General features: G+C 47.2%; 1 protein-coding gene across 5 annotated transcripts in view; it reads right to left on the reverse strand.

Annotated features, from left to right (window-relative positions):
- LOC119466406 (WAG22 antigen-like) overlaps window positions 1-10772 on the reverse strand; it is a 245932-nt gene extending 235160 nt beyond the window's left edge. The window contains exon 1 of one of the 5 annotated variants that reach the window (XR_007463786.1): window positions 10237-10772. Coding sequence is in view for 4 of the 5 variants with exons in the window: in XM_049656969.1 (XP_049512926.1) it covers window positions 10237-10309 (73 nt within the window). In the remaining variant the exon portion in view is untranslated. The remainder of the gene's footprint in view (window positions 1-10236) is intronic. The other 4 variants (XM_049656969.1, XM_049656970.1, XM_049656968.1 and 1 more) reach the window with 4 other exon arrangements.
- Window positions 10773-15593: the final 4821 nt, after the last annotated feature.

Here is a 15593-nt window from a genome sequence, read left to right on the forward strand (position 1 = left end):
GTCATATCCCAACCTGGCCCTTTTTCATTCGATCACTCCACAGGCTTTAAGCTTTACTTGCCCCACTGTGCGGCTGTTAGCAATCTAGAACACATAATCTGGCGATGCCCCTCGTTACAGGGACCCAATCGCATCACGGGAGAAGAATATACCTCTGCCATCGAGAACTCAGAACTTTCACGACAAACTTGGGCTGTCCAAGAGCCCACGATGCCAAGGTTAGGCTCGGCCTATCCGTTCTCCACGTCGGAGCGGCCCGCAGCTGTGCCCTAGGGCAGAGCTTCTCAGGACCTAGTTAATAAAGTTCTATGTCTGACTCTGTCTGTCTGTCTGTCTATCTGTCTGTCTGTCTGTCTGTCTGTCTGTCTGTCTGTCTGTCTGTCTGTCTGTCTGTCTGTCTGTCTGTCCGTCTGTCCGTCTGTCCGTTCGTCCGTCCGTCCGTCCGTCCGTCCGCCCGCCCGTCCGTCCGTCCGTCTGTCTGTCTGTCTGTCTGTCTGTCTGTCTGTCTGTCTGTCTGTCTGTCTGTCTGTCTGTCTGTCTGTCTGTCTGTCTGTCTGTCTGTCTGTCTGTCTGTCTGTCTGTCTGTCTGTCTTCGCCGAGTCAACTTCGCTGTCTGTCTGTCTGTCTGCCTCATTCGGCGAAGAAGTTGACTAGGGCGTCGGTCGCCGAGTTCTTCAGCGGACAGAAGCTGATGGATTCGAGAACGCTGTGAAGCTGCTGTGCGCTGTAGCAGGGCTGCCTTGAGGTCGTCATAGGCGGAAATAGACAATGGGGTGCTCAACAAATCTTCTACTTCGTCAATGGCGGCGGGCGAGAGCGCTGCAACGCCGTAATGAAACTTTGAGGCTTGAGGGCGGATACCAGCAACTTGAAATTGCGATTCGGCGTGACGAAACCACGCCGAGGGATGCTGGTCCCAGTACTGTGGGCGAACAGGAGGGCTCACCGCGTTCGTCGGAAGGGTTCTGGCCTTGAGCTCTCGTAGCGTTGGTCTGGTCCATGGTCATCTCTACCACAGGTGCAGGGGCGTAGCCAGGGGAGGGACTGATGGGGCTTCAGACCCTCCCCCCCCCCGAAATTTTTTCGTGCTGGCGTGCACCGCCGACCAAAACAACCACCGGCGCAGGGAATCATTCTGGACTTTGTCTACAATGTATTTGTCATGCTCGCAAAGACATTTTGGCACGAACATTGCCAACTCGGGCTGGATTTCGGCGCAGCGCCCAGGCGCCTGAAGTCACATAACGCAAGGAGCCCCATCCGAGCACAAATTTTCAAGGGCTTTTCGATAGCGAGCGGGCGCGTTGCGGCCACTCGCAGCGGCCGCGGAATCTACGGAGCACATGGATTTCAATTCCGAAACTTTATGGGTATGAAGTTCTCATAAACTTTTGACGCGAAAGGTGCACTGACATTTCTAAAGACGTGCTTTAGACTTTAAATTCTGGAACTTTATGGGTTTAATGTTCTTATAAACTTAGATTAACATGCGCGCACTGGAGCCCTCGTATCCAAGCCGTTCCAAAAATGGAAGCACGCGCTCGCAATCTTCCACACACAGGAAAATACTAAATATCACCGTGACTGTCAGCTGGCAGCTGATAATTTTCTCCAAACATTTTCAGGACGCGCACCCAACGTGATCGATCAGTTGGACCAGGGCAGGCAAAGTAAAATACGAGAAATCAATAAAGTTACCAGCCTATTACTGAGGCACTTCTTTTTGCGGGTGACAAGGTCTGGCTCTCCGTGGCCATAGGGACAGTGGTCCTATGTATTTAAGCAAAGGCCCTGCTGAAAATGCTGGTATTTTCAGAGCACTTCTTCTCATGCGAGCTGATTGTAGAGATACATATTTGGAAGGTTGCCCAGTAATGCCTAGTATTTAAGCCCATATGTACAAAACCAAATTATAGAAATTTGTGGTGAAATTATTTTAAAAAAGTGTAGATGCAAAAGTAACCGCTGAAGGCTGCTTCTCCATATATATACGTGCTGACGAAACGACGGATCTTCCTGGAATCGAACAGCTTACTGTTTGTGCAAGGTACCTAAACGCGGATGCCAACGACATCAAAGGAGTGTTTTTAGTAGCAACGGAATAGATGCGCTCTCTCATTGCGATGGCAGGTTCTATGTAAGTGTGTACAAACTGCTGCAGATTCTATTCACCCTTCCAGTGACCACTGCCAGCGCAGAGAGGATATTTTTTAACACGAGATTACTAAAAAACTACTCACGCTCTACAATGTCTGAGAAACGCATGGTTAGGCTGGAGCTTCTATACACACACAGAGACGTTGGCATAAACGTGTCCGAAGTCATTGACCGCTTCGCTAAGCTTCCCCGCCAAGTGAAGTAACTGTCCTTTAGATAGCGAAGCAGCAAAAATCAACGCAAGTAAAAAGCTATGTTCCTTCAGCTTCATAAACTCGTAATTATGAAAGCGTATGACTGTTCATTAGCTTTTAAAACTGCAGAAATGTTCCCCGTTTACTCTAACAGTTATCATAATCATAAAAATTACGAGGACATCAATAACCAATTTTGACCTACCTTGCTCATTGTAAGCCCGGCCCACACGGTGTTTCCCAACAAACACACTCGGATGTTGGGCAGTTCAGCTTGCCACATCATCTGTGGCTTTCGTTTGGCCTTTTCTTTCCTTTATAGCTACGTGCTTTTACTTCTTTGTTGAACCGAAGCAATTTCCTCCTTGAATTTTGGGTGCAGAATATTTGTTACCGCTCTGCAGGCAGTTAAAATACACATTTTCGTACTGATTTCTGCATTATTCCTCTATTATTCTACCCATATGGTGCTGTCGTGACCGCCGCATGGAACAAGTACATATCACGATTTCTGCGATGGTAGGTTTGTTCCTGCCTCGATCGTCTGTCTTTCTATGCGTTAAGTTTACTATCTGTGACTGCGCAACATGTTTATTTGTCTTGTTTGACGCATTATATACAGTGAAGTTTGCCTAAATACGTAGATTAATTCGAGACTTATACGTATATTTAAATATCTTCGTGCGAGGTTTTGGGTATATATACAATCAGTGAACTTTGTTTCCAGCAGTTTTTTGCCCTTCATCAACTTCTATCTTCGCATTTGTATTTCATTCTATCTTACATATTCCATTCGCATAATTCCATTCTATCTTCGCATTTCTAATTAGATTTTGCAGAACTCCTACTTTTTATATGTACTTACTGTTACGACTATAATCTCAGTTTAATTACAATACACGACCGGAAACAAGCGCTCCTGTGCAGTCTATTGCAACGAAGGAACGCGTCATTGCGTTTTTTTTTCCCTGGCCATTGCACGTGTGCAAAAATGTAAACAAGGTTCTTGAATTACAAAGATTCATCAAAATAATTGTACTCAACTTGTTCTTTTCATGGCCTTTACGTTTTTCATATCAGCTGCAGGCACTGCTTTGCTGGTTTCGAACTGATGTAGTTCAGAAGTTCGTGTGATATTTTCTATACTTGTTAAATAGACAAAAAACGCGGAGGCATTGATATCAATTGTTTCTACAACAATTTTTGGGACATACGGATATATTCTGTTATGAAAAAGAACATATTTTACTTGACAGTGCGTAGCGTTTAATAATTCGTTGGCAGCATCTAATATACAATGGCATTGACAATGACAATGCAGTTATAATTCATGCATTTGATCCCTCGACAAATTCTATAAGGAGGAGGCCGCGCTGCAAGGTGAGCCCCCCCCCTCCCCCTGAACAAATTTTTGCTGTCTACGCCACTGCACAGGAGCGTATGGCAGCGTGACGTCCGGGTCACCAAACTCTGGTGACGAGCGACCACGTAGACAGGTAAAGTCGCGGGCTTTCGCGGGAGGGGAAGAACCGACACCCGATCTCTTATAGTAGCATTTTTTAATCTCTGGTTCGGAACGCTAGCCTGTGCCGGTGCGTGCCAGCCGCTTGTGCCTCGTGCAGACGCGAGCGTCTACGTAATTACCATGCGATGCCGATACTGCTGCCGGTACAGCAACACCACGGTTGGTGTAGAACATCTCGTCCTCGCTCTTGATTTCAAAAGTGCATTCGACACTATGTCACATGAACTCATCTTATCTCAGGTGAATGGCATCGGTTGTGGAGAAAGAATCTATAACTACGTCCGCTCTTTCCTGACCTCTCGCATCGCGACAATAAGCATCGGCACTACGCGCTCAGACTTTTTGCCCATGCCCAATAGAGGTACACCACGAGGGGCGATGCTCTCGCCACTTTTTTTTCACCATCGGCATGAGATGCTTAGCCAAAAAACTCGATGCCATAGCCGGGGTCGGGTACGCGTTACATGCGGGCGATATTACATTATGGGTTACCAGCGGCTCTTTAGGACAAAAAGAACAAATCCTGCAAGAAGCAGCGACCGCTGTTGAAACCTTCCCTCGCAGCAGCGGAATGAGCTGCGCTCCGGATAAATCAGAATATATCAGGATCTGAGATAAAAGCCGTCAAACTCAAGAGCCGGTCGACCTCTTTATAGGAGACAGCCAGGTAAGAGAGGTCCAGAAAATGCGAGTCCTCGGACTGTGGCTACAAAGCAACAAACTGAGTGGCCCAGACCATCAAAACTCGTAGAACTACGGTGAAGCAGATCTCCCGCATGATTCGTAGAGTAACCTATCACCGAAAAGGTTTCGAGGAAACTGAGACGATCCGGCTCGTTGAGGCCTTTGTGCTAAGTCGTTTCACATATAGTCTCCCTTTCCAGGACCCCAAGAAAACTGAACTAAGTGCCCTAGATGCCTTGATCAGAACGTCGTACAAAGCGGCTCTCGGCCTACCACAGGGAACCTCCACTGAACGCCTGGTGGCCCTAGGAATACATAACTACGAGGAGCTATGCGCAGCAGTGCTCATGTCTCAATAGGAGAGGCTTAGCTTAACCTCCACTGGCAGAACATTAATCTGCTGCGTTGGTTACCCCGCTCGCCCAAAGTATGCGGGAGAAGAACTGTAATCTCTACTTAAAGTCCTTCGTGAAAAGATCATAGTAGCCCCAATCCCCTGAAACATGAGTCCCAAATACCACCGGGGTCGTAGAAGTGCACGAGCACGCAAGTTAATGCTGCAATGCGGTAGAAATCCGGATACCGTCTACACAGATGTCACTCGATGCAGTACTTAAAAATTCCGCTCTCGCAGTAGTAGGAGCGGCCGCAGATCAAGGGCAGATCAGAAGCCTCAGCCATCGCGCTAGCTATTAAAACTAAAGACGCTCTGGGAAAATCGTCGATAATTCTTACAGATTCCCAAGTAGCATGTAGATTATTTCTCACCGGGAGGCTACCACACAGCACCACTTACCTATTAGGATCCAACCTAATGCAGAACCACATGGTCATCTGGTGCCCGGGTCACACAGGACTCGATGGCAATCAGAGATCGGACGGCGCAGCTCGTGCTTTTGTCAACCGAGCGGCCGACCACTCTTCAGAAAACCCCTTCTTAGCACGAGACATCTTTGAAAACCAACGGAGCGAGCGACGAAAGTACAGTCCAACATACCCTGATCTATCCGGTCGGGACTCTTACGACTGGCGCCGAATACAGACGCACACATATCCAAACCTTTATTTGAAACATGCCATTCACCCCACATTCTACAGCGCTGACTTTCCGTGGTGCGGAGGCCGGCCAACTCTAGCCCACATTACGTGGGATTGCCAGAACAGGCCACCCAAAATTAACCCACCGCAAATAGCCGGCAAACTTTCCGGAAACGAGCAGTGGGAGACTTGGCTCGCCAGCGAGGATCGGCAGACGCTACTAGCACTCTTCGACCAGGCACGGCGCACCGCTCAAACAAGTGGAGCCCTGGACTGGGGGCTCCACCCACCCGCTCCCCACACCTGTTATTTTTAATCAACGTTTGGATATATAAATCTATATATATATATATATATATATATATATATATATATATATATATACGTAGCTCTCTGCGAAAGACGTGTCCTTTGCTTCCCACCATGGCCGCTCGATAACAAAAAGAAGGTGCGGCCTGCCGCGACAGGCGGGGTGCAATGGGAAAAAATGTCTCGGCCGCAGTTGAATTCTCAGCCGTTTGGCTGGGCCTAACGGCGGTAGCTGACGGTGTTGGGACGCGTCAGCTGCCACGCACGACGGCGTTCCGAGCGCGTTCCTGACGAACCTTTAATGCCGATGCCCGGCTTTTCTTTGTTTTTTTATGTCCCCGCTAGGTGGTAACAATTTTATTAAAATTCTGCCCAGGTAAGGTCTGGCAGGCCCGAGTCCTAGAATGGCCCCTCTCGAGGAGCGACCCTTTCGGCCCAGGCGACGAGGGCTTGCTGTCGTCTTTCATCTGGCGTTCTCAGCAGCTCGTCCCACGTATGTTGTGAGGGAGCTGGCAGGAGCCGACTTGGGAGGGGGTAAACCCTCGCACGCCCAAAGAATGTGATTTTGGGTAGCCAATTTTTGAATTGTGCAGTTCTGACATATTGGGTGCCATTGCCCGTTGGTAATTATGACCAGCAAATGTGGGCTGGGAAATGAATTAGTTTGGATTCGACGCAGGATCGAGGCTTGTGCTCGCGTGAGGCTTGCGTTTGGAGGAGGATAGATTCGTCTGTTATCCCTGTAGTAGTTTGTTATTTCGTGGTAAGTCTTCAGTGCCTCATCCAGGGGATCCGAGTCTGAGGGGCACACCTCCCTGGTTGATTAGACCTCGGGCTACCCGGTGCGCCTCCTCAGTCTTTTGATTCCCCACATGGGCAGGGACCCACACGAGCTCAATAGCCGTTTCCCTTGTGAAGTCCCGCAAGACTCGCGCCGCGCAGACGCCTATGCTGCCTCTCGAAAAGTTAGCGATTTCCCTTTTGGAGTCGCATATGACGATTTGCAGGGAGGGATTCGCGATGGCCAAAGCAATGGCAGTCTCTTCCGCTTCTACGGTGGACGGTGTTCTTGTGGTGGCGGCGTCCCTCTCCGGTCACGACGCTCACTACGTAATTTTGCTGATTTTGATTTTCCACATCGACACACGCAGTGTGCTGGTTGTTTTGGTACCTTTCTTGAAGGGCCTTGGCTCTGGCAGACCGCCTCTTGACGTGTCTCCCAGGAAGCATGCTCTTGGGTAACGGTTTGATAACCAATTGGCGTTTGACCGCAGCGGGTAGTATAGTTTGTCCTGCCGAATTCATAACGGGAGTCAGCCCGATTTTACCCAGAATGACCCTGCCAGTTGCTGTGCTGGAAAGTCGTTCACGTTGGGAAGTTTTATGGGCTTCCATGAGTTCGTCAGCGCATTGTATACCCCTAGCTCAAGTAATCGTTCAGTGTTCGCATACCTAGGGAGCCCGGGGGCTGCTTTACGATCTGTGCGGATGACACTGTTGACCTTTTCCTTGTCGGCAAGCCGCAGGTGGTAGTATGGGAAGGAGTGCACTATGCGAATGACTAGGAATACCTGCGTCAGACAGAGATCGACTTCCTTCATACCGCGGTGTCGTGTAGCTACTCGTCCAAGAAGGCCAGATATTTGGCGGGCTGTCAACTGTAATACGGAAATAGCCTCAGTATTGTGAGTATTATGTTGAATTAGTATGCCCAGGACTCTTATTGTCAATACGAGCGGAACTGGGCCCTCTTCCATATTGACTCGGATAGGGGAAGGAGATCCCTTTCGGTGGCCGATTTCGCAGATATATCCCGCATGACGAGAAGCTCGGATTTTGTCGGGGAGCCCGCAAGACCGTTTTGTCGCACAAAATTTTGTATGGTGTCTGCGGCCGCTTATAGTGCGCCCGTGATTTCACCATCCAAACCACTCTTCGTACAGATTGTGATATCATCAGCGTAAATCGAGTGCTTGATACGCGGGATCCTTCCCAGTAACGGGGGCAGGTTTCGCATGGTCACGTTGAAAAGGAAGTGGGAGAGGATCGCACCTTGAGGGGTGCCCCTTGTTCCTAATTGAAATTGTCGCTTTTAATGTCTCCCAAGGTGTATTTCCACAGTGCGATTCTTAAGTAAGTTTCTAATGTAGATATAAGTGCGCTCCCAGACATTCTTTTGCGATAGATTTGTTAGTTTTGATACGAGTGATAAATTGTCAATTGCTTTACTCACATCTAGCCCTAGAATGGTATGGGTGGCTCTTACAGGGCCCGCTGAATCTGCCACATAATGTCTTTGGTGGACAGATTTGGCCTCGAGCCTATCATCGTATGGGGCAGTAGCATTTTGCTTTCAGTGTACTCATTCAGTCTGTTAAGAATGACGTGTTCCATAACCTTCCCAAGGCGAGAGGTTAAGGAGATGGGGCGGAAGATTTTCCACTCAAAAGCCTCTTCCCTGGTTTGGGTATGAAGACTACGTTTACACGTTTCCAGCTGGTGAGTATAGTCCCCTCTTTCCAGTGGATGTTGAAAAGGTTGGCGATTTCGGTAACCGACTGATCGTCTAGGTTACGTAGCTTTTTATTAGTGATTCGGTCCTCGCCAGCCGCCTCTGTAGTTTTGATGCTGTTTAGGACAGCACGTACTTCAGATTCCATAATTTCACTGTCCAATTCCCTGGTTTCTTTTCAGGTGTAACCTACGGGCAGGGGAATATCGGTGCGTGTATTAAAGTAGCGTTTTTTTAGAGCTTCAAAGAGGGCATCATTATCTCCCGGGAAGGAGTGTATGATCTTTTGAAGGTTCTTTTGTGATGCTGTTCTAGTCTGAGTGGGGTCATGTAGGTGTTTAAGCAGGAACCAGGTGTTTTTGCATCCTAGCTCGCCAATAAGGCGGTCACATAGCTGGTGCCAGTGTTCCTGACTGAGCTGTCGTGAGTACTTCTCGATATCCCTTTCGAGTTGCGCGAGGCAATTGCGTAGGCCACGATTGTGTTTTTGCGTGAGCCCGCGCGTTTCTACAAGCACTGCTGCGCAGACCACAGTGGACACTTTTAGCATCAGGAGCTGGCCAGTCCTCCTGCTCTACCTCCGTGGTTGAGTTACCTGCGTCCTTGAGAAGAGTGGATATCCACTCTTCAAGGTTTGTAATGGGTGCGGGTTCATGTCTGTTCCGAACATAACGGAAAACGTTCCATTGAGTGTGCTTCATTTTTAGCGTTTTCCCTTTGTAGCCTTTGGAGTGTACCATAATGGAGAGAATATAATTAGGGAGCCTACATGCAACGCCGTTTTAGGGTACCTGCCGCCACCAGCTAAATTGGCAAGTTAAATCTGCGGCACAAAATGGCGAAAGACCAACCGACAGACCAAATTTCCCGCAACCCTTGGTGACGTGAAATTAATTAACTTCTTTTATTAACTTTGGCCTCACCAGCCAGAGACAAATGGCGCATCTGAGCGCCGGACACAGCACGTCTACGCTTTAGTTAGACTAGTAAGTACAGTCTTTATAACAGCACACTTCGAAAAACACCCTTTATATATTATGTACAACTGGAAGGAAACGACAATGCTTAATGCAGTACACGTTCTTGGCGTGAGATAATGCTACCACGAACACGCCATCGTGCCTTATAACTTGTTGCTTTACATGTGTCGCACGACATGCAATAAAAAAGTAAGTTTTATGTGTTAAAATAAAAGGAAAATGCAACTTGTATATTAAAGATGTATGCAGGTTTCTTGTGCGCATTGGCGCAGAACTAAATAAAAAAATTGAATAGATCGCTTGCCAACATGAGTACACCAGCGCGTGACAAAAAAAAAGGCAGAAAGACTGGGGACCAAAATGGCTACCCACCAAATTTGGCGGTAAATGGCGTCAATGTTGGTATGGTGACCACCCTAAAACAGCATTCCATGAATATAATGATCACTTCGAACCTTAAGTTCCGTATTGTCCAAGATGACATTGTCTATGTTCCTGGTGAAGATTAAATCAAGCGAGGTGTATTGATTCACGCTATTGCCTATGCGGGTTGGTCTTAGGTCCCCGCTAGCTGACGGGGTTGGGACGCGTCAGCTTCCACGCGCGACGGCGTTCCAAGCATTCCTAACGAAATTGCTATGCCGATGCCTGGCTTTTTTATGCGTTTTTATGCCTCCGGCTGGTGCGCCGCGGCGTTTTCGATGCACGCGGCAGGCCGCACCTTTTTTTTTTTTTTTTTTTTCTTATCGAGCGGCGTGTTCGCGCTGTGAGACGGGTCTCGGAGGCTCGCTAAAACAACGCAGCCGAAACAGGATAGTCCAAGAAATAAACACTCACTGACAAGACAGCCGAGGACGATCACTGTCGCCGCCAAAGCCGCCAGCCCGCAGAAGTTGCCGTCGCGTGCCATGTCAGGAATCCTCTCGGTCGAGCAACCAAACGCTCAACGCAGGGAGAAAATAACACCTCCGGTGGGGCGTGGCAGATAGGAACGGCGTTGTCGCGCCGCGGATACAAAATCGCACGGCACACTCGTCGGAACGACAACCAACTGAGAATAAAATGAGCACGGGATATTACGCCGGAAGCGTGGGGGTAGTAGCGTCAACCACCACGTCACTTACTGCCGCCACGGCACACGCGAAAACACAACGCGAACGTGCTTCTAGAACGTTTGAACCAACGTTACCAGACTAGCTTCAGTTGTAAAACTCTCCGCCCGTGCGCTTACCGCCGCTGTCGCTACTCCTTGGGCAGCCGCCAGATAGCGGAGCCGTTCCGTCGGTCTCCACTGCAGACGCCTCGCGCAGCCTTGAGCTCGAGCGGACGGGCAGCTTGCGCGTGCTTCACGATCGCTGGTGTTCTAGTGATACCATGCGAAAGCGGTATCCATCTACAGCAATGAGATATATCGGGCTAGTTGGTTCATACTGTAAGAAGGGTAAACTGCATGATAGGCAGAAACGCATACGACAAAGAGCAGAAGCTGCGTTTTTAAGTGTCGTGTGTTTCTTCCTGCCGCCTAAACCTTTCACGCACTTTACTTTTCCCATACAGCAGCTTGGCACGTTTTCTCGCTTCTTTTACTTGTTTATACTTTGCTCTGAGGCAGTTATACACCAGCTAGCGAGACCAAATTTGTTATCCACAAAAATAACAGCACAACTTTCTTGTAAACCAATGAATGATTTATTAAAGAAAACGAACTAAAAAACAGCTGTATGCCCCTATATATAGCTAAGACTTAAACTGTCAAAAGGGACATAATCAAGGCAAATTATTTGTGCCTACGAGGAAACCAACTCCACCTACAGCAGCTTGGCACGTTTCCTCGCTTCCTTTCCTTCAAGACTGGATCCCCGCTGCTGCTCCAGGAACCTTGCCTAAGAATGCATTTTTATGCAAGGTTTCTGCAAGGTACGCGTGTATGCATGCGCGTGACTAAATAAAAATTAGCGTAACTTGCGCAAGTGGCGCAAGGCTAAAGAAACAGCGGAGCTGATCGGCACCTAGCTCGTCCTAGCCTTACAGGTTATGCTTTTCGGAAATTTATTGATTATTGATCGATTATCGATTAGCTATTTGATTGGCTATCACAAGGTATTGGCCACGTATTTGCGCTAGACTAAGCTCTACCAAGTTATCCCCAACATTTTCCGGAATTTATTGTTTATTTAGCCAATATTGATTAGCTAACGTTTGGCTATCGCAAGGTGATGCGAGGCACAGCTGTGCGTAGTGACCTCATCGCTAGGCGAGTTTTTGCGAACACTGCGCGGGGAAGCAAAAAGCTTAAACAGCTCCGCTGTTAAAAATTTAGTGATGCGTGCACTCAGTTCCTGAAAGCGCAAAAGGGGCACCCAACACGACTCGGCGTATTCTCTGACAGCTCTTCTAAGATGGCGCAGAACAGGTCACCAAGCATCTCTCTTCGTTCGCGTTTTTTTTTTTTCCACGGTTGGTTCGACAGATACGAGGAAAGGTTCGGGAACACTTTCGGCACCGCCCCCTCGGCAAGTGTTCACTTGTCTCGTGGCACCTCAACCGTCTGTCCATTGTTAATATGCACAAACACCTAAAGATGTCCTGCTCATCATCAAAATCATCATCATCAGCCTATATTTTAAGTCCACTGCAGGACGAAGGCCTCTCCCTGCGATCTCCAATTAACCCAGTCTTGCGCTAGCGTATTTCAACTTGCGCCTGCAAATTACCTAACTTCATCACTACACCTAGTTTTCTGCCGTCTTCGACTGCGTTTCCATTCTCTTGGTATCCAATATGTAACCCTAATGGTCCACCGGTTATCCGTCCTACGCATTACATGGCTTGCACAACGCCATTTTTTCTGCTTAATGTCAACTAGATTATCGGCTATCGCCGTTTGTTCTCTGATCCACACCGCTCTCTTCCTGTCTCTTAACGTTAGGCCTAACATTTTTCGTTCCATCGCTCTTTGTGTGGTCCTTAACTTGTTATCGAGCTTCTTTGTTAACCTCCAAGTTTCTGCCCCATATGTTAGCACTGGTAAAATACAATGATTGCACACTTTTCTTTTCAACGACAGTGGTAAGTTCCCAATCAGGATTTGACAATGCCTGCCGTATGCACTCCAACCCAATTTTATTCTTCTGTAAATTTATTTCTCGTGATCAGGGTCCCCTGTGAGTAATTGACCTAGATAAACGTACTCATTTAAAGAATCTAGAGGCTGACTGGTGATCCTGAATTCTTGTTCCCTTTCCAGGCAACTGAACATTACCTTTGTCTTCTGCATATTTATCTTCAACCCCAGTCTTACACTTTCTCGGTTAAGGTTCTCATTCATTTGCAGTGATTCGTCCCCATTGTAGCTGAATAGGACAATGTCAACTGCAAACCAACGGTTGTGAGGTATTCACCGTTGATTCTCACTCCTAAGCCTTCACAGTCTAAGAGATTGAATACTTCTAAGCATGTCGTGAATAGCATTGAATAGATTGTCTCCTTGCATGACCCCATTCTTGATAGCTAACTTTCTACTTTTCTTGTGGAGAACCAAGTATTCTGCGCAATCCTTGTAGATATTTGCCAATATATTCACGTATGCATCCTGTACTCCTTGGTTACATAATGCCTCTATGAGTGCTCGTATCTCTACTGAATCAAATGTGTTTTCATTATGTATGAAAGCCATATAGAGAGATTGATTGTACTCCGCAGAATTCTATATTACCTGGTTGATGACATGGATATGATCTGTCGTAGAATATCTCTTCCTGAAGCCAGCTTGTTCTCTTGGTTGGCTGAAGTCAAGTGCTGCCCTGATTCTATTTGAAATTATCTTGGTCAATATTTTATACAATACTGAAAGCAAGCTAATGGGTATATAATTCTTCACTACTTTAACGTCTCCCTTCTTATGGATTAGTATAATGTTGGCGTTCTTCCAGCTCTCTGGTACACTTGAAGTCGTGAGGCATTGCGTATAAAGGGCCGCAAGCTTTTCAAGTATATCTCCTTCATCCTTGACTAAATCGCCTGTTATTCCATTCTTCTCCAGCAGCTTTTTCCTTGGTCGTGTCTTTCAAGGCCCTTCTAACTGCAGCGCTAGTTATAGAAGGGGCCTCTGTATCCTGTTCATCACTACTTCGAATGAAAGTAGCTTGGCTGCTCTGGGCACTGTACAGGTCAGTATAGAATTTCTCCACTGCTTTTATTATGTCATGGCCATTGCTGATAATATTACCCTGCCTATCTTTCAGTGCATACATTTTGCCTTCTCCTATTATTAGTTTTCTTCTCATTGATTTCATGCTGCGTTAATATTTTACTGCTTCCTCAATCTTTTCCACATTATAATTTCGGATATCCCTTACTTTCTTCATGTTGATCAGTTTCGACAATACAACAAATTCTAACTGACCTCTCGAGTTTGACACTTTCATGTTTTGTCGTTTTTTATTAGGTCCTTTGTTACTTGGAAGAGCTTACCTACACGTTGCTTTGGTGCCTTGCCTCCCACTTTAATTGCTGCTTCTGAGATCAACCTACTTAAGGTTTCATTCCTAATCTCTATGTTGTCTTATCTTCCTGTTCTAAAGCTACATATTTGTTTGCGAGCACCAGCCTGAATTGGTCTGCTTTTACCATTACTGCATCTAGGTTGGCCTGTTCATGACTAACTTTATTCTTTCTGTCTTCAAACTGAGAGAAATTCTAGACCTCACTAGCCTGTGGTCACTGCACTTTACTCTACCTAACACTTCTACATCCCGCACTATGCTGGGATCGGCAGAGAGTATGAAATTTATTTCATTCCTTGTATTTCCATTAGGGCTTTTCCAGGTCCAATTGAAGCTGCACTTCCTGAAGGTCCACTAAGCTGCGCTTCCTGAACAAGCTATTCATTATTCGGAGCCTATTCTTTTCCGCGAATGCTCCCAACATCTCTCCCCTAGTGCTCCTAGAATCGATGCCGTAGTTGCCAATTCCTTGGTCGCCAGCCTGCTTTTTACCCACCCTTGCATTGAAGTTGCCCATGACTACAGTATACTCAGTTTGCACCTTTCTTATTGCTAATTCAACATCTTCATAAAACTGTTCTAATGCTTTACCATCGGGACTGAAGGTTGGGGTGTAGGCTTGTACAACCTTCATTCTATACCTCCTATTCAGCTGTATTACGACCACGGCTACCCTCTCATTATTGCTGTACAATTCATCACTGTCCTTATCCTTGTCGATATGTCCTTGTGAATTAGAAATCTTACCCCGAATTCTCTGCTGCCTGGAAGACATGTGTAGCAGAGGACGTGGCCGTTAGTCAGCACTGTATAAGCTTCACCAATTCTTCTCACCTCACTAAGGCCAATAATATCCCAAGCAATACCTGATAATTCTCCAAATAACCCTGCTAAGCTAGCCTCACTAGATAGGGTACGCGTCTTGAACGTTGTCAGGTACAGTTTCCATTGGCGGCCTATTCGGGCACAGAGATTCTTAGCACCCTCTGCCGCGTCGCAGGACTGACCATCACCGTGATCAGGTGCGCTGCAGCAGCTGGGGACTGAGGGCCATGGGTAAATTGTAGGAGTCATGAGGGAGGCAACGACCGAATTCTGCACCAGGGAGGCCAATTCCCATTCAGGTGTGGCAGTGACTTTGTAGAAGCTTAGTTGGCCTTCCTAATTTGGTTGCACCCTGACTAGTATAGCCCTACTAGCTCTCGGCTATACTTTTTTTGCCGGTGTCAGGTGTCACATCACGCATGAAATTTCGCCTTAATTAACACCAAAGCTCGTGAGTTCGACTCCAACCACTGGTTGTAGTTCGGGTGTCATAATGCACAATATTGTAATTAAACCTGCCTTAGTTACCTTCGCCCTAATTACCACTACCTTATTTCACTCTGGCTTAATTAACTTTGTCTTCATTGGCATCACGAACTGCCTTGATTGGCTCACTTTTGGAACATCGAGGTCCCGCCAACGCCGACTATGCTGGCCTTTCAGTCTCATGAGCCTTATAATCATCATCATCACGACCATCATCAGCCTATTTTTATTTCCACTGCTGGACGAAGGTTCCTCCCTGCGATCTCCAATGACCCTTGTCTTGCGCTAGCTGATTCCAACTTGCACCTGCAAATTTCCTAATTTCATCACTCCACCTAGTTTTCTACCGTCCTCGACTGCGCTTCCCTGCTCTTGGTA

This window comes from Dermacentor silvarum, chromosome 10 (assembly GCF_013339745.2).
Source record: "Dermacentor silvarum isolate Dsil-2018 chromosome 10, BIME_Dsil_1.4, whole genome shotgun sequence".
NCBI lineage: Eukaryota > Metazoa > Arthropoda > Arachnida > Ixodida > Ixodidae > Dermacentor > Dermacentor silvarum.